The following is a 19,321-nucleotide window of genomic DNA, read 5'->3' as shown; positions in this document are numbered from 1 at the left end:
CTTTAGTTAGGTCTAGTTAGGAGTTAGTTATCCCTCAGAGAGGAGCGGGCCCTTTCGTGATGAGTTTCAATGGGCCCAAAACATTGTCAGTTGAGGTTTTCTATTTTGTTTGCACAGCATTCTGAATTCTGGAGTAGTATTCACACAAGCATCAGTCCAAGGAGATGTGCAGACCACAGATACTTTCTTAAGACCTTTGCTTCAGTTTAAATCACACTTGTCCAGTAAGCAGACAGTAGACGAGTCAATCACGACTATGATGTGCTGTATTGGGGTAGGTGAAAAATGTGTAATATTCAGGCACTTTTAGCACTTGTATTTTAGACACAACATACATCTGTTAAGCTGTTGGTATGATAATTGTCCAAAGTCGCATCAACTGTGTGCAGTATTAGCCAAATGCAATGTTTTAAACAAATTATTTTACGTTTAGAGTAATTCTTCATGGTGGAGGTAGGAAGAAACTCACCCTCCGCTTCTCTGGGGCTCCAATGGCCAGATGGGGAGCAAGGTCGTGGAGATGAGGAATTGGAGGCATACTGCAGCAGGACGCGACCCTCTGTGCATTTATCACATACTGATCCCACTTCTCTAGGAAACCAAGAGAGAGAGACAGAATGCAACTTAGATGCAGCTCAGCAGAACAAGCCAGAACAGATGTCGACAAGTGAGAAGGTGGTTGTCAATATGTCTTTGGACGACAACAGCTGTTAAGAACGTGAGATTGGGAGAATGTGAGATTATCACAATTACACAGTACTAAAAGTGTTCATAATAGAGATGTGAATAGTAAGGAATGCAACGATTCTGGTTCAGATTCCAATTGGTGATTATACTTCTTGATTAAGGTTCGTAACAAATATTCTGGATTCAATACATGTTAAGCTCAATTAAAAGCATTTGTGGCATGATGTTGATTTCCACAAAAAATTACTCGCCCCTTTTATTTAAAAACAAAAGCAAAAAAAAATAGGTTACAGTAAAGAACATTAATGGAATTTTTCTCATTGCTTTCTAACCTTGTTTGTGCAAAGTTACAACTTCGTTGTAACAATGAAACCATGTAATCCCAGTACTGAATATAACTTGGATATAACAAAGATATGGTTAGTAAGCAATTTTATCACACTTAAATAATTTTATCATGTATAATGTTTACATCTTGTAGCTATACTTTTGAAACTGTGTGTATTTAACATTTATGGACTGGCCCCATTCATTTCCATTGTACATGCCTTTCTGTAATCCTTTTTTGTTTTATTTTTAATAAACACATTTTTTTAATGCTCAACATTATTTTTTGTAGTAATCAACATTATGCCACAAATGCTGTTATCTAAGTTTCATTTGTATTGAACCTGGAATCACTCTCTCATCAAATGAATTCCAGACTTCACAAGGGATGGATGTTACCACTCATTTTCTTTTTGATCCGATACCAACTAATAATAAGGCCATTATCGCCAATAATTTTAGTTTTGTATTTAATCATTTATAGCCATAAAAAATTTGTAGGTCTAATTTGCAAATTAGCAGACATCTATTTTTTTTTTATTATTCATTAACAACAAAACATTTTAAATTTTTTAAGAAATTTTAACTTAAATGTATAACAAACAAGCGCTGTGATAGAGTGATGTCTGTGACTGCTTGTGTCATACTGTGCATTTGAAGATGAGCGGAAGGAGAAATATAACTATATAGTTAATTTTTTCACTTGGAATCTTATAAAATGCATAACTATGTATGGTAAGTAAATAACACATCAGTTTAGTAAAAACCTTTAGTATTGATATTTGTATGTGAGTAACGATCTTCACAATACAACATCAGTATCGAAGGTATCAAACTTTAGGATCGATCCGCCCATCCCTTGAATGCACAATTGAGCTGAAACATCATTTCTTTTGCCATGGCGCTGAAAATAGCAAAGTATTTTACTACGGTGTTCCATCCACATCGTTGGAAGAATGCATACTCAGGGGTTACGATTTCCGAGGCCCCAAGCAACCGTCTAGCCAGGGACCCCCTTTTGGCATACAACCGGAGGAAATTACATAAAAGTGATTTTATGTAATAATTTTAATGTCATTTCAAACAGCCATTGTAGCTAAATAATTTTTTCCACTAAATGAACAAGGAAGAACCATATTTAATTTATAATATAATAAATGTTATGTATATGCACCAATACAGTAATAAAAAAGCAATATTTACCTACATATATTTTTATAAAACACTTTTTGTAAATGAATTGGGTGTGCATCAAAACTACAACTTGACTCACTTATATTTTGGAACTCAGATTAATATAATTTATTATTGTTCCGTCAAGCATATGATAATAAAATTATACTTAATTATTATTATTTTGAGAGTTTGTTTTATACAATAGTAATATATTTGATATTCATGATCATCATGATGGCGCAGCGGATGGCTGCCTCAGTGTGGAGCTCCTCAGTTCTTTTGTTGTTTTTGTTTGTTTGTCCTGTGTTTAGTAATCTTTTTCCAGTCAGTTTTAACAGAGACAAACTGCTGAACATTCGACAGCATGTACCAGAAAATCTTTTCCCGGTTTTCAAATATTCAGACGTGTTGTTAGACATTTTAGTTGGAGGCGCAGATCTGCTGTTCAAGAGATGCAGGCGAGGGAGATGAGCCGGTGCACTGGTCAAACTCCGTGGCACGGATTTGGAACAGCGCTGCCGAGCATTCATCTTGCGAATCTCCGCTCTCTTCCTAACAAAACGGATGAACTACATCTCCTCACCCACAAAAACAAGGACTTTTCAACCTCTGCTGCCTTGTGCTTTACAGAAACCTGGCTGAGTGAAGCCATTCCGGACAGTGCGTTACATATGCCGGGCTTTCAGCTGTTCAGAGCGGATTGCATCACGGCGTTAATGGGGAAAACGAGAGGTGGTTGAACATGCTTTTATATCAATGAAAGTTGGTGTACAGATGTAACAACGTTAAAGAGGATGTGCTGTCCTAATTTGGATGTGTTCGTTATTAACTGTAAGCCTTTCTACTCACCGCGGGAGTTTTCCTTGTTTATTCTAGTGAGTGTGTACATCACGCCAAACGCATGTTTGAATGCAGCACTGATGCAGCTGGCTGATCAAATCACAGACATGGAACAACAATACCTGGACTCAGTTATTATTATTCTTGGGGATTTTAACAAAGCAAATCTCACACGTGAACTGCCCAAATACAAACAGCACATCACATGCCCCACCAGAGACAGGAACATACTGGATCATGTTACACAACAATAAAGGATGCATATCGCTCTGTCCCTAGAGCAGCTTTGGGACTCTCTGATCACTGTCTGGTTCATCTTCTTCCAACCTACAGGCAGAAATTAAAATCAACCAAGCCAGTAGTAAGGACTGTAAAGAGATGGACCAATGAAGCAGAGCGGTAACTACAAGCCTGCTTCGATTGCACGGACTGCAGTGTTTTTGAGGCTGCAGCCACAGACCTGGACGAGCTCACAGATACTGTTACATCATATATCAGTTTCTGTGAGGATATGTGCATTCCAACTAGGACTTATTTAAAGTTCAACAACGACAAACCATGGTTTACAGCAGAGCTCAGGCAGCTTCGTCAGGCCAAAGAGGATGCTTACAGGGGTGGGGATAAAGTCTTGTACAATCAGGCCAGGAACACACTGAACAGGGAAATCAGAGTGGCTAAAAGAAGATACTCTGAGAAGCTGAAAAACAAGTTTTCAGCTAACGACCCTGCATCAGTGTGGAGTGGCATGAAACAACTCACAAATTACAGGACTCCTACCCCCAACCCTGTAGGGAACCAACAACTGGCTGACGACCTGAATGTGTTCTACTGCAGATTTGAAAGGCCCAATCTCACACCCCACACCCACTCTGACCTTCACTTCACACAAACACCAACACCTCCTGCATCCCCCCTCCTCCCCCCTCCTGCTACTCAACCTGCACTTAAGATCTGTGAAGATGATGTGAGCCGCGTCTTTCGGAAACAAAAGACAAGGAAGGCTTCTAAAAGCTGACCTGGCAGCTTTTATCTTCAATAGATCACTGGAGCAGTGTGAAGTCCCATGCTGCTTCAAATGCTCAATCATTATTCCTGTCCCAAAGAAACCAAAAATCACAGGACTTAATGACTACAGACCTGTCGCCCTGACGTCTGTGGTCATGAAATCATTTGAGAGACTGGTGTTGGCCCACCTGAAGAACATCACTGGACCCTTTCTAGATCCCCTTCAATTTGCTTATCGAGCAAAAAGGTCTGTGGATGATGCAGTCGACATAGGATTGTATCATATCCTGCAACATCTGGACAGACCAGGGACATATGCAAGGATCCTTTTTGTGGACTTCAGTTCAGCTTTCAACACCATCATCCCAGCTATACTCCAGAATAAATTACACCAACTCTCTGTTCCCATGTCTATCTGTCAGTGGATTACCAGCTTTCTGACGGACAGGCAGTAGCTTGTGAGACAGGGGAAACTCACTTCTAGCACCTGTACAATCAGCACTGGTGCCCCCCAGGGATGTGTGATCTCCCCACTACTCTTCTCCCTCTACACCAATGACTGCATCGCCAAGAACCCCTCTGTCAAGCTCCTGAAGTTTGCAGACGACGCTACTGTCATCGGCCTCATCCGAGATGACGATGAGTCTGCATACAGAAGGGAGGTTGAACAGCTGGCTGTCTGGTGCAGTCAAAACAACCTTGAGCTGAACACATTCAAAATGGTTGAGATGATTGTGGACTTTAGGAGAAACACCCCAACACTGACCCCCCACACCATTCTAAAAAGCACTGTGGCAGCAGTGGAGTCATTCAGGTTCCTGGGCACTACCATCTCACAGGACCTGAAGTGGGAGACTCACATTGACTCCATTGTGAAAAAGGCCCAGCAGAGGTTGTACTTCCTTCGCCAGCTGAGGAAATTCAACCTGCCACAGGTGCTGCTGATACAGTTTTTCTCAGCAGTAATTGAGTCTGTCCTCTGCACTTCAATAACTGTCTGGTTTGGTTCAGCTATGAAATCAGACATCAGAAGACTACAAAGGACAGTTCGGACTGCTGAGAGTATTATCGGTTGCCCCCTGCCACCCCTTCAAGAACTATACACTTCCAGAATGAGGAAAAAGGCTGGAAAAATCACTCTGGACCCCACTTACCCTGCCCACTACCTTTTTGAACTGTTGCCTTCTGGCCGACGCTTCAGAGCTCTGAGCACCAGAACCGTCAGGCGCAGGAACAGTTTTTTCCCTCAGGCTATCCATCTCATGAACAGTTAAATTGCCCCACTGAGCAATAACTATGTGCAATACACAGTTTAGTCTTTCTTATATTTATTCAACACATCCAAACTCTTCTGCCATTTCATTCCTCTGAAAAAAAAAGAAAAAAAACATTTGAACTGTACATAACAGATTTGTATTTGCACTGTACATAATAGATAACAGATGGCATTAGTCTGTGTACTCATGTGTATGTGTGTATGTATGTATTTGTGTGTCTGTACATATGTGTATAATTAGTTGTATTTTTTATTTTTTACTATTATCTATGTCATGCTGCTGTTTTTGTATTGTTTTTGTATTGTTGTACACTGGAAGCTCCTGTCACCAAGAAAATTTCCTTGTATGTGTAAGCATACTTGGCAATAAAGCTGATTCTGATTCTGATTCTGATATTTATTTCGTATTTACTTCACCTTCACCTGAAGCTTTTATTTTGACGGAACAGCAATAGTCAGTATGTATTTCGCAGCTTACAATGTTCCTCCTAACAAATCTAGTGAAAAGCAGTCACCTCTTACATTTCTTTTATACTATGTTGTGTTTTAGATTTGTATAATAACTTTAAGCAGGTTCAAATATTTGGAATTGCGCATATGAGTGAACCTGCAGCACATTGCCTACACAATGCATGTAAACCGCTCCAAAATGGCTGAAAACAGCGTTGTCACCCCTTGAGCATTTTGATCAGCTTTCTGACCTGGGCCCCCCAAACGTTTGGTGCACCACGCAATTGCGCGGTTTACGTGGTGGTTAACACCAATACTGTGCATATGTTGAAGAATCACTAACAGAAGCGAATGTCTTAAACATCAATTGGTTCCACTATTATTATTATTATTATTTTATTGAACTGATTCTGATTAAGAAATAATCTTGTTTCCCAGCCATAGTTAAAATCACACATTATGTGTCCTGTGGATGCACTGGTGTGAGAATTCCAGTATCAACCTCAATAAGTCAATAAAAATGTATGCCAGAGATAAATGTCAACCTTGTTTTTGCTTAAACAATCAGGCTGTTGTGTATGATCATTGCATGCATAAAAACAAATGCAGCCACATGGTCAAAGCAGCAAGACTGAGACCAGCATGTCTGAACATGCTCCTTTGAGGGGCTTCCTCCACTGTCGGCCTCAGCGAATTCCACTGGTCACTCACATACCAGTCCCTAATGGACTGTCTCTGGGGCCACAAATAAATAGTACTGACTGCATTCAGCTCTGATGAAACTTATGCAAAATAACTTTAACTTTAGAATAGCTTTGAGTCATGATATGTATCCTAGACAAACAAGATGATTTTGGAAGGCAATCTAAATAAATTCCACTTCCATTCCACCAGGTTGGAAAAAGTACTCATAATTGACAGCATGTGTTAGCGACTGAAGAACGTGTCTGTTTGGCAGAGACTGAAAATTCTGGGTTGTTTTGCTGCCTTTTCTTCACATGCTCCAATCTATTCTCTTACTGTACCCAAAAAAGATTACAAAATGTCTCCAACTTCTCCTTTCAATATTTCTTAAACAGAACATGTTTGGACATGTCTTCTTTCTCCCTGCTTCCATATTTATATTCAATTACTTTTTATATATCAAACTGCATATTCCCAGAGAGCACATCACATTCCCATGTGTATTTTGCTACTTACAACCACGTGTACTGTATTTGTAAAACAAAATAGTCCTTAGCATATATACACTATGTCATTGCAACCTCAGTTCACCTGTCATAAAAGTGGCCAGAGATGGGTGGAAACCAATCAAGAGTAATGGAGTCTTGTCCCTGTTCTACCACTTGGGGTGCCATTGGGACCAGAGGGGGCCTGTAGTCGGGTTGCCACGTCTGGTAGATTAGGTCCAGATAGCAGTGCATGCGAGCCACCTGGTTGAGCGTGAAGGAATCGGTGCAGTCATCATCTGGGGGGAAGAGGGTGTGAATTTACTTATTTGGCCTGAATATTGGTAGCCCATAGCACATGCAAATGTGTCTTCTTGGGGAGAAGATAAAACATCAAATGCATAGCTGATAAAGTACAAATGAAATAGTACAAGCCATTGTACTTATGTAATTTAACATATTTCTGAGTGATTTTTGTTTTGTTTTTCAATGAGAGGCAAATGTAGGGCAAGACTACATTTTATTAATCTGTAATTGATTGGATGGTTAACAGTCAGGTTGTGTAAGTAACAATTCTATTCATTTTCTCCACAGGTGAACTGATTATTAACTATAACTTATAAACCTTTAAAGACAGACCTACCGTGAACTCCAAGGTTGTTAATCAATGGTACATGCTTCTGTTGAAGCAATCAATCTGCATTATTTTAACTAAAAAATTTTCTTTTAATTGTGTTTGATAGCATAATTTTTGGTGAAAAACTACACTATGATCCTGAAGGGATACAATCCACCAATTAGAGAATTGCTGCCAACAAACCACACAAAATGAGAGACTTATGTCTCTGCAGAACAAAAATGGGCTTTTCCCAATCAGTGGGCATTTTCAAACCATTCAGATTCCCTACTTTCATTGGATAGTTTTGAAATGCCCATCCAAGTTTGAAAACGCCCACAGCGACCGCCTACCTCCATGACGCACTGTGAATGGCGCAATAGAGTTGATCTCTCTACACTCTAAAACTACTGATATATTGTACGTCACTCGCAATACTTCATGGGATTGTAGTACATGCCCTCTTGAAAGACATTAATAACATATCTGGCTTTAAATCAAAGTTTGTTCATTTGTGATTCACCTTAGAGCTCATTGACTTCCTTTAAGGGGTGTTCACAGCAACAGTGATTTGCAGAGAAGTCACTTAGTTTCAAAAAGAGTAGACAGTTTGTGGGTACATGAGTGATTGTGACCACTGATGCTGTGACAAAGTTGACCAGAGCGCAATTCTATGCAAATAGCAGCGACATGATGTGGCATCCACTACTAAATTGTAGAAAGTGGAGCTCATGTGATTTGTCTGCTGAATCAGTTGGATAATGCAGTCAGATACTACAGAATGCCAGTCACTTTAAACTCCTGTGATTCAGTCTCTGTCAGTGTGAAGGCACCTTTAGACATTTACAACATCTCTGTAGTGTGTGAGGCTTTGTGATTGAGATGGAATGTTTCTATGAATATGTTCTTACCTGCGTAACTCATGTAATTATTAAATGGTGTGTGAACAAAGTTGTGATTGCCACACGTTTCATTGCCCGGCTCAGGGTCCCTGCAGTGCTTGTATTTGGGAGTCGGGTTGGTGTCAGCACACAGATCTCCAGTTTCCAGTGAGGGCTCAGTCTCTAAACACACATCATTACAGGACTCAATCTCAGAGATCCCCCTGAACACATGGTACAGTCCCAAACTGTGACCGATCTCATGGATCATGGTATGAGTGTGGCCAAATGTACCATAGAAAGAAGGATTCAGAACAATTCCACCTAAGAAAGAAGAGGAAAAGTGCAGTGAAATTATACTATACTTCCTGGTCATATCCCTCTACACGCTACTTATAAATTGAATCAGTTGTGCCGGCCATTGACCAAGGCATAAGATGAGCAAGATGGGATAGTGGGAAAAGGTGTAACATAGTGTGCTAAGACATTCTTAAAAACAACAGCTCAGCATAAAATGACTGCAAGAACGTAATTCAAACTCTTGACCTGGACTGCGTTAACGCTAGGGGTGTAACGGTACACAGAAGTCACGGTTCGGTACGTACCTCGGTTTTGGGGTCACGATTCGATACAAGTTTGGTACAACAGGAAAAAGCAACAAATCCCAAATGCTAGGTTTCTTTTCATTTATTTTGAACAGACAGTAGTGCAAATTACAGTTTGTTCCACCTAGCAGCATTTACAGGTGCATCTCAATAAATTAGAATGTCGTGGAAAAGTTCATTTATTTCAGTAATTCAACTCAAATTGTGAAACTCGTGTATTAAATATATTCAATGCACACAGACTGAAGTAGTTTAAGTCTTTGGTTCTTTTAATTGTGATGATTTTGGCTCACATTTAACAAAAACCCACCAATTCACTATCTCAAAAAATTAGAATACATCATAAGACCAATAAAAAAAAACATTTTTAGTGAATTGTTGGCCTTCTGGAAAGTATGATCATTTACTGTATATGTACTCAGTACTTGGTAGGGGCTCCTTTTGCTTTAATTACTGCCTCAATTCGGCGTGGCATGGAGGTGATCAGTTTGTGGCACTGCTGAGGTGGTATGGAAGCCCAGGTTTCTTTGACAGTGGCCTTCAGCTCATCTGCATTTTTTGGTCTCTTGTTTCTCATTTTCCTCTTGACAATACCCCATAGATTCTTTATGGGGTTCAGGTCTGGTGAGTTTGCTGGCCAGTCAAGCACACCAACACCATGGTCATTTAACCAACTTTTGGTGCTTTTGGCAGTGTGGGCAGGTGCCAAATCCTGCTGGAAAATGAAATCAGCATCTTTAAAAAGCTGGTCAGCAGAAGGAAGCCTGAAGTGCTCCAAAATTTCTTGGTAAACGGGTGCAGTGACTTTGGTTTTCAAAAAACACAATGGACCAACACCAGCAGATGACATTGCACCCCAAATCATCACAGACTGTGGAAACTTAACACTGGACTTCAAGCAACTTGGGCTATGAGCTTCTCCACCCTTCCTCCAGACTCTAGGACCTTGGTTTCCAAATGAAATACAAAACTTGCCCTCATCTGAAAAGAGGACTTTGGAACACTGGGCAACAGTCCAGTTCTTCTTCTCCTTAGCCCAGGTAAGACGCCTCTGACGTTGTCCGTGGTTCAGGAGTGGCTTGACAAGAGGAATACGACAACTGTAGCCAAATTCCTCGACATGTTTGTGTGTGGTGGCTCTTGATGCCTTGACCCCAGCCTCAGTCCATTCCTTGTGAAGTTCACCCAAATTCTTGAAATGATTTTGCTTGACAATCATAAGGCTGCGGTTCTCTCGGTTGGTTGTGCATCTTTTTCTTCCACACTTTTTCCTTCCACTCAACTTTCTGTTAACATGCTTGGATACAGCACTCTGTGAACAGCCAGCTTCTTTGGCAATGAATGTTTGTGGCTTACCCTCCTTGTGAAGGGTGTCAATGATTGTCTTCTGGACAACTGTCAGATCAGCAGTCTTCCCCATGTCTGTGTAGCCTAGTGAACCAAACTGAGAGACCATTTTGAAGGCTCAGGAAATCTTTGCAGGTGTTTTGAGTTGATTAGCTGATTGGCATGTCACCATATTCTAATTTTTTGAGATAGTGAATTGGTGGGTTTTTGTTAAATGTGAGCCAAAATCATCACAATTAAAAGAACCAAAGACTTAAACTACTTCAGTCTGTGTGCATTGAATATATTTAATACACGAGTTTCACAATTTGAGTTGAATTACTGAAATAAATGAACTTTTCCACGACATTCTAATTTATTGAGATGCACCTGTAGTCCCCCCTGAGGTAGTTGGTACAGAACAGCCTCCTTTAGTGTATTAAGCACTAAGCAGTAAACAGAATGCACTCTTACACAGGCCATATTTTTTTGTACTGTTGATAAAAAACAAAAGGTATTTGGTCACAATCAGCAACAAAACTGAAAAGCATCTCTTGTGTTATAAAAGTACAAAATTAATAGAATAATGAAAAATAAAACTTGTGCATTAGGAGAAGCCATTCTTGTTTTGGGTTGGTGCATAGATGGTCTCTTCTTCTTCTGCTCTTTTTCCTGTTGTGACGGTTAGCAAACAGTGTTGCATTACCACGCGCGCCTCCTTCTGGATTGGAGTTGATCGCCTGTGACTGACTCAGATGTATTCTTCGTCTGACTGCATGCACCGAACCGTGACGTCAGTACGAATACATGTACCGCTACACCCCTAGTTAACGCAGTAAATTCTCTGTACCTAGATGCGTCAGCGCCTCCTTGTCCCATGGCCAGGTTGCAACTCCAGCCAGGTCTTCATCGGAGGAATTGGCAAAGAAGATATTGAGGTGTGTGGAACCATCCAGCTTGAGAATCTCTTTTAACTCCTTCATGTCCAGATAGGCCCTGCAGACAGAAACAAAGACATGGGGGGATCTGTTTAACATTGGTAGCAGAAGCCAAATCTAAAGGAACAAAACACTGACAATTCCTTGCAGCTGAAGGGATGCCAAGTGTGGATTGAGTTACAGCAGATAGCTGAAAGACTTGTAATTAAAACAAAAGAGCAAGCAAATAGCATCATGCCTTTAATCTACTCCAGTATTCTCTCTTAAATACCCTCATTTCCGTGCCAAACAGGATGCACAACTTCACTGACTAACGCAGACATCTAGATTGTTTGACATCTATAAAAGCCCCAAATCTCAGGGAAATGTTCACATCTATAACATATGCAGAATAATTACTTACAGTATGATCTTATACGTAATAGTTATCTTAAAGTCATAAGCGGAAAGTGAATGAACCGCAGGGTAAGTATAAGCCTTCCCCAGTCTTACACGTACTGACCGTGCTTAAAGTCCTTTTCAGATCTTCTGTGAATTTTAAGAGTGTAAATATGTATTTGGAGGACAATGTGCAAGTTGTATGTTCTGTGCATTATTGGACTCATTGTGATCCTACACTTTGGTCTTGTGCAATATACAATTTTATCAACTTCAAGAACACACATTTGCATTCCCTTTTTGCACATATTTGCAGGATCTTTTTTTTTTTTTTAAATCAATCAATAAAATCAATCAATCAGTCTCCATATGTAACACATGTTGAATGTTAATGGGTCATTTGTTACATGCAGTACATTTTCATGTGCCAGTCATACATGTCTTAATACATTGGGTATAATATTAAACATTATTTTAAATATTGGGAATTATGTTAGTTAGTTTTCTTGTATCAAAATATATTACAGTTAAATGAATATTAGATTCAATTTTAATAAATTATCTTCTTTGGTTTGGGCGGATGTTGCCATTTTCACCATGTCACTGTGTGCCATGCATGAGTGCACCATATTGTTCGAATTGGGCTTTCTTTTCAGGGAACTGGCCCCGATTCGTTCAGACAGCTCACTTACACACTAGATCATTTGGTTTCTCACTTAATAAAACAGTGTTGGGATACTAGAACAAAGAGAACAAGCAGAGTGCTGGATGAAGTGGATATTTACCTACAATCAAAAGTAAAGGCAGCTTTTGGAGAGGTAACTTTGGGAAACTTCAACTAGAAATGCTTTGTAGCCGATAGTTACATGAATGCAACTTGTACTCAAGAAAATGTAAAAATGCTTCTCTCAATGTCTCCAGAATTAAATGCTTTGGTGTTGTTTTTGCAAAAAAAAAAAACAGACCACCCTAGACAAGAAGGGTACACCTCTTTAATTGATCACTTTTCTGTGAGTACCCTGAGATGAAATCCTGCAGGCACACCTTCTAGGAGATATTTAATTTTTCACTTCCTTTCTCTTATCAAAATGTAAAAAAAAAAAATCCTATAATTTTTAAGGAAAATTGTATTAATTGGTAATTCATTTATAGGTTTCCAAGTCACATCAGCTGCTTACTGGGGTACCTCAGGGCTCAGTGCTTAGCCCACTTCTCTTCTCCATATATACAACATCACTAGGACCCATCGTTCAAGCAAACAGGTTTTCTTACCACTGCTACACCGATGTCAAGCAGCTCTACTTGTCTTTCCAGCCTGACGCCCCACAGAAACCCCACAGTGACTGCTTGGATCTCGGTCTGCTTGGCAGACATCTCTGGATGAAGTAACACCACCTTCAACTCAATCTAGCGAAGACCAAGCTCCTCATCTTTCCAGCCAACCCTGCTGTTGAGCACAACATCACCATTCAGCTGGGTTCATCTAGAATAACACCATCCGAAACAGAAATCTAGAGGTAACCATAGACAACCAACTCAATTTCACCGACCACATCTCATAAACAGCCCGATCATGTAGACTTGCACTCAGAAAGATAAGACCCTTCCTCTCTGATCATGCCACACAACTCCTTGTTCAGTCTCTTGTCATATCTAGACTGGATTACTGTAATGCTCTTTTAGCCAGCCTTCCAGCATTTGTTATTAGGCCTCTGCAAATGATCCAGAATGCAGCAGCACAGAGCTGCTTGTATCACCCCTTCTTGTCTCTCTACACTGGCTGCCAATTACTGCTTACCTAAAATTATTCCTGCAGAGCTACGTTCCCACCAGAAGGCTGCGTTTAGCAAAAAAGCGGCACCTTGTTGTACCAACACAAAGAGGCACCAAATCACTTTCCTGGACTTTCATCTTCACTGTACCCCGATGTTGGTCTTACTGGACCGTGGGTGGAGAACCGTATGGTTCGGCTTTTTACTGAGAACCGTTACACCCCTACCAACTACATCTGTGAAGCAGACACCCTCTCTGTCTTCAAAACATGGCTAAAGACACAACTTTTTTGTGAGCACTTGACCATACACTTAAATTAACAATAATTATCCTCCAATTAAACATTATCCTCCAAGAAGAGACGTTATATTCAGCGGGAAAAAAAATCATCTCAAACATCCATATTACCAATGAGTTTTATTAATTATGTGTTGGGCCTCATGTATTCAGATAGAAGACAAAGGCAGGCCTAACAGTCGTAAAACCTAACTCAAAACAAAGAGAGTCCAAAACAGACTACAGATCCATGAAGCCTTGCTCACTAAAGGATCGAGCTCTCAACTCCTATTGGATGAGGCACACAACAGTACGTCCCTCAAACATGACATCATCAGGAGTTCAAATAATTCTGAAATGCTTAAAGATTTTGCTTCCAGCAACTTCGTTCACCGAATAAAGACGTTGCTTTTGCTGCTCTCTGGTGCAACCTCGTGGCACAAGGGAGTAATGTCCGACTTGAAACTGTAGCCATACAATCTCCATCTCGCTGGACGAGTTGAGATTACTCTGTGTTCAACCGAACACTCTAACAGATCCGAAGGAGACCGCCGAGCAATTCGCATCTTCATCCGTTGGCCTACAGAAGTGAAGAGATTAAAGATTTCTCTTCCATCTTCAATCAAGCCGACATTTCTGAGTTCTCCGCCAGCCCGCCGAGAATCAACAGCCGTACCGCCCGCCGACAGAGCGAGGAAACGGCCTCCCGTCATCACACGAGCTGGGTCAAAGTTAAAGGACGGAGGAAAACACATTCTACCTGTGTCCTCATGCGATTCAAGTAAGAGGTTACGTCTGGGCAGAGATAGAATATTATAGCGTGTTATTCTTGTGTTTCAAGGTTTTTGCTTGTACAGTTTACGGACCGCCATGTCCACTCATTATTAATACTCAGGGTATTAATTATCACAAATTTGTTTTGCTGTATTGTGGTCCAACCAAATTGGATTGTTGTGCATTTTCGCCATCGCGGGTGAGACAGAAACCGAGTATATCCATTAGAGTCAAATAACGCAGGACTTTTACGAGCCCCACTCGTAAAACCGTGTCTCTGAGTGATGAACACGACTGCTTTCTCTCCAGCTATCGTGAAATCAGTTTTCGGGCTGTCACTTAATAATCTCTCTCTCTCTCTCTTTCACTAACCACACTGACACACACACACACACACACACACACACACACACTGTCACACACACACCTTATGTGTTATAGGATTATTTTTATTTCCATATCTAATCATGTCATAGTTTAGTTTGTAGTTGTAAGTCAGAAGTTTATTGACTGCATTGTATTAATTATTAATTGATATTACTGCATAAATAAACTTTGTTTATATTACAAAGAGAAGTGTTTTGGTTTGTTTTGCATACGCCTGTGTCATGCTGACGGGATGTCAGTGCTCGGATTCAAACCTTGATTCATTGTTTTTTTCCCGAAAATCGATATTTTTCGGATGCCGATTTTACTAAGAAAACAATCTAATATTGAGACTGTTTTAATATTCGGTTATTAGTCCCTGATTCCAGGGTGGTGCCCCGTCAATGTTAATCCTTATTAATATTCTATTGATTTTAATAATTGGTAATTATCTTTGATAATTATTAATTATTGCTAATAAATCCCATATGAGGTTTTAATGAGTTAGATCCAATTAATTAATTTAAATATTAATTAATAACTACAGAAATAATTATTAATTATTTCTGATAGTAACACTGATCTAAACAACCAGTAAAGCCCTACATATGTGATGTTTTGTGATATTAGATGGTTTCTCAAAAACATTATTAAACATTATCATTATGATTATCATTATGAATTACACAAATCGGTATGATGATATAAAAATATCAAAATTGACTTTCAGTTCCTCACTGAGCAATGGCTAACTTTAGCTCTTTATTTCCATCCAGTTAATTTTCATTGTGTTAATAGTCATGTTACAATTATTACATTGTGCCTGAGCTTGGCCAGAGCATATTTCTAAAAGTTTGGTATATCCTTAGTAGAAATACTGCCTTAAATTACACAAGAATATAAGTTTTAAGTTACATAATTCAAAAGGTAATGTGCACTGCTTTCACACTTAGTTCGATTGCTTGGACCAAACCAGAGTTCTTTTCCTCCCCCCTCCTCTTGACCACCGCTGGTCTTTGTTTATAAGGTGGTTTTCACACAAAGTATGTTTGCTGTTGTCCGAATCCGAGCTCGATTGTTCCCGGCACCCCCCGCAGCGTTGGTCTGGTTTCAGACTCTGTCGAACCCCGGTGCTTTTACATCATCTACTTGCATCATCACAAACGTGCACATGATGGAAAGCACAATGCAAGTCGCTATATTTGTGTGTTTGTTATTCATTTTGTGTCATTATGCACACCAGAGTGAACAACACTTGCACCTCTGTGCTTCGCATGCAGTAATTCAGCAGTTGTACATGTCCAGGGGAAGGAGACTACATCTGATGCTCACAAACTATCTTTTTTGAGGAAACAGCTAGTTGCACGCTCGCTCACTCACTCACATATAAAAGGCACCTCACCTTTTCTGTGTCCCGCAACATTTCCCTGCCACTCATGATGCACGTGTGTTTGTTTTTGTGCAACTGATCATGTCATCATGCTTAAATTGAAAAAAATGCATGCAAAGTCATTTTACTTCCTGAACATGTGCGGACACGAGTACAGGTTGCTTTCTCACTCATGCGAACTGCGCCACAGTCCCAGTGCAACCGAATCAGACCACCTCCAAAAGGTAGTCTCGGATTCGGTACCGCGGTGTGTTTCCCGGTCTACATGACAGCTTTCACAATACCAATTTTTCATGCAAACCGTGCTCTGTTTCGGACTAAACTGCCAGTGTTGAAAGCACCAATTTACAACTGGCAGCTGTTTACAACTGTAACTAATGTAAAGAATGCAAACTGCTCTCTGAAAGGGATTTATTTGGAGACAAGCAGGTATGAGAAATGCATTATATCACAATAATTGCGATAGTGAGCCTGCAAAGACGCACAAATTATACGTCATCATAAGCGGTTCACTTCTGCAATTTGGTACGATTGCATTCATATCAGCAGCGTAGCGTGCCAGAGTTCACCTTTTCAAGCGGACTCGGTGCGGTTTCCGTGTGCGCACCCCAGTTCGGAAAACTGTGCTCACATCATACAAACAACCCGAACTTTGATGTAATTAGACCTCGGGTGGACACCAAAAGTGCTAGTGTGAAAGCACCCTTAATAAAAGAAAAAAAACATTGTAGGTATGTGTGTATACAGAAGCGACAAACATGTCTTGTTCAAATGGGTTCGGCTGATGGCCAACAGATGATACAAATTTCCCTCTCGTAATATTGTAAAGAATGTCATGATTTCCTCAGAATTGTATGTTCTCTTTATTTGGAGGTATGTTTGTACTACTGAGCGAACAAATTGATATTATCCTTGCATACGTTTTACCTGCTTCTCTAGCAATAAATAAGCAAAACACATTGAGACGCTCTGTGTGCAGTTGACCTAACCTCAGTTTTTTCCCATGGGACAAACCATTAACCCATACACCTTCACTTTTCTGCTCTAATGTTTATGTGAAATTTTTTTTTTTACTAATAGTGAAACAAGAGAGGTATTACTGTTTCACTACCAAAACCCTTCTTTATCCATCTGGATAAAACTTGAAACCGACCCAATGGGCAGCATGTTACAGTAATGTTTTTAACTGTGGAGAACTAGTGGAATATGACATCATCCATTTACACCAATATATAATTAATGACGGTTGTAACTTTGCCTGATGTGCATATGCTGGAAGTCCATGGGTGTAAAAATGTGCCAACACACTGGAGTGTTTTTTTATTTTTTATTATTATTATTTTTTTTATTTTTATTATTATTATTTTTATTAGTGGTCCTCTTCAAGCTAATGTCTAAATTAGTTTTTTTGACACTCACTATGACACACCCATGAATTTAACATCCCCTCGCAGCAAACTCATTGGAGAAAAAAACTGTTCCCTGCCAAAGTGGATAAACTGGGATTTCTACTCCTATGGGGTGTGATGAGACAATATGCCAAAGGGATACCATGGGAGGACTTGCTCTGAGAGTGGTTTCTACAATAAAAAAAGTTCCAAGATAGGGTCCAAATAGAATCATCTAAGGTCCAAACAGAGTCATCCCCAAACCTTTCAGAGGTTCAGACTGTCCAAAAAGTGGCTCCAGGCCCTTAAAGGAATAGTTCACCTAAAAATGAAAATTCTCTCATTATTCACTTACCCTGATGCCATCCCAGATGTTTATGACTTCAGCAGAAGACAAATGAGCTCTGTCAGGTCTTTATAATGGAAGTACACAGGTGCCAGCACTTTGACGGTCCAAGTCACATTTAGGCAGCATAAAAGTAATCCACGAGACTCCAGTCGATCAATGAATGTCTTCTGAAGCAAATCGATAGGTTTATGTAAGAAACAAGTCGATAATTAAAACGTTTTTAACTTTAAATCAGCGCTTTCATCCAGGGCTCTGATGCTGTTTGAATTGGTTCGTTCTTCTGTTGTAAATCCAGCGCCGCTTTCAAATTCTCACGTGAACTCGCCGACACGCTTACGTCATGCTTCACATCAGCTGCTGGCAGGAAGCGCTTTTTAAAAGTCAATAACATTTTAATGATGTATTTTTATTTTTTACACAAAGTATCGATTTGCTTCAGAAGACATTCATTGATCGACTGGAGTTGTGTGGATTACTTTTATGCTGCCTAAATATGACTTTTGGACCGTCAAAGTGCTGGCACCCGTGTAATTCCATTATAAGGACCTGACAGAGCTCTATCTTCTTCTAAAAATCTTAATTTGTGTACTGCTGAAGAAAGACAGTCATACACATCTGGGATGGCATCAGGGTACTGTAAGTGAATAATGAGAGAATTTTCATTTTTGGGTAAACTATTCCTTTAAGTAAAGTTAAATCCATGAATTTATCACTGTATTCCAAATATAAATGTTAGACAAATCAACAATAGGTTTCATACCATTCACATTACAAGGTTCATTTCCAGCAAACTTAAACATTCCTCTCAAGAATCCATAACTTCCTAGTTCTCTCTTCACCCAGTCTGGTCCACATGAACCTTTTCAGCAGCAAGCAAGCAGACTAATACATAAAAAGACAGGCAGCATGTGTGCACATTTAAGTGCCTTTCCAGACAGAGACAGGTGCATTTATGAGGGTGTAGCACCTTTAACACAATGTGCTAAGAGCCCATTTTACATCAGATCACTCCATTAGGGCAAAATCATTAACGTCCGTTATGTTTATGGCATGCAGCACTCAGAGTTCTCACGACTGTAAAAAAACCAGAGTCAGGACCTCCCCAAGATGACCCCTGTGACAGCTCAGGAAACTCCATTTATCAATAAACCCGACACACACAAGACGGAGGCAGATGATAACATAGTATCACCTTTCACCTTTCCTGTGACTAATCTCTGGACCAAATCCAGAACAGATATTTTTCTTATTGCACAATGAAAGCGTGACCAAAAATGGCACACATCCAAAACCAGGGATGAAATAATACACACAACATGTGTACATGGTGA

At 39.9% G+C, this 19,321-nt stretch overlaps 1 protein-coding gene across 1 annotated transcript in view; it reads right to left on the bottom strand.

Annotated features, from left to right (window-relative positions):
- LOC127425911 (pappalysin-1-like) overlaps positions 1–19,321 on the bottom strand; it is a 224,140-nt gene that overhangs the window by 181,635 nt on the left and 23,184 nt on the right. Inside the window, exons 4-7 of the mRNA XM_051672227.1 lie at positions 11,209–11,354; positions 8,458–8,751; positions 7,037–7,229; positions 470–591 (exon numbers count right to left, since the gene is read on the bottom strand). Of these exons, the coding sequence (XP_051528187.1) occupies positions 470–591; positions 7,037–7,229; positions 8,458–8,751; positions 11,209–11,354 (755 nt within the window). The remainder of the gene's footprint in view (positions 1–469; positions 592–7,036; positions 7,230–8,457; positions 8,752–11,208; positions 11,355–19,321) is intronic.

This window comes from Myxocyprinus asiaticus, chromosome 3, assembly GCF_019703515.2.
Source record: "Myxocyprinus asiaticus isolate MX2 ecotype Aquarium Trade chromosome 3, UBuf_Myxa_2, whole genome shotgun sequence".
Taxonomy (NCBI): Eukaryota; Metazoa; Chordata; class Actinopteri; order Cypriniformes; family Catostomidae; genus Myxocyprinus; species Myxocyprinus asiaticus.
Note: the sequence above shows the minus strand (reverse complement) of the source record. Positions and strands in the feature narration are given on the sequence as shown.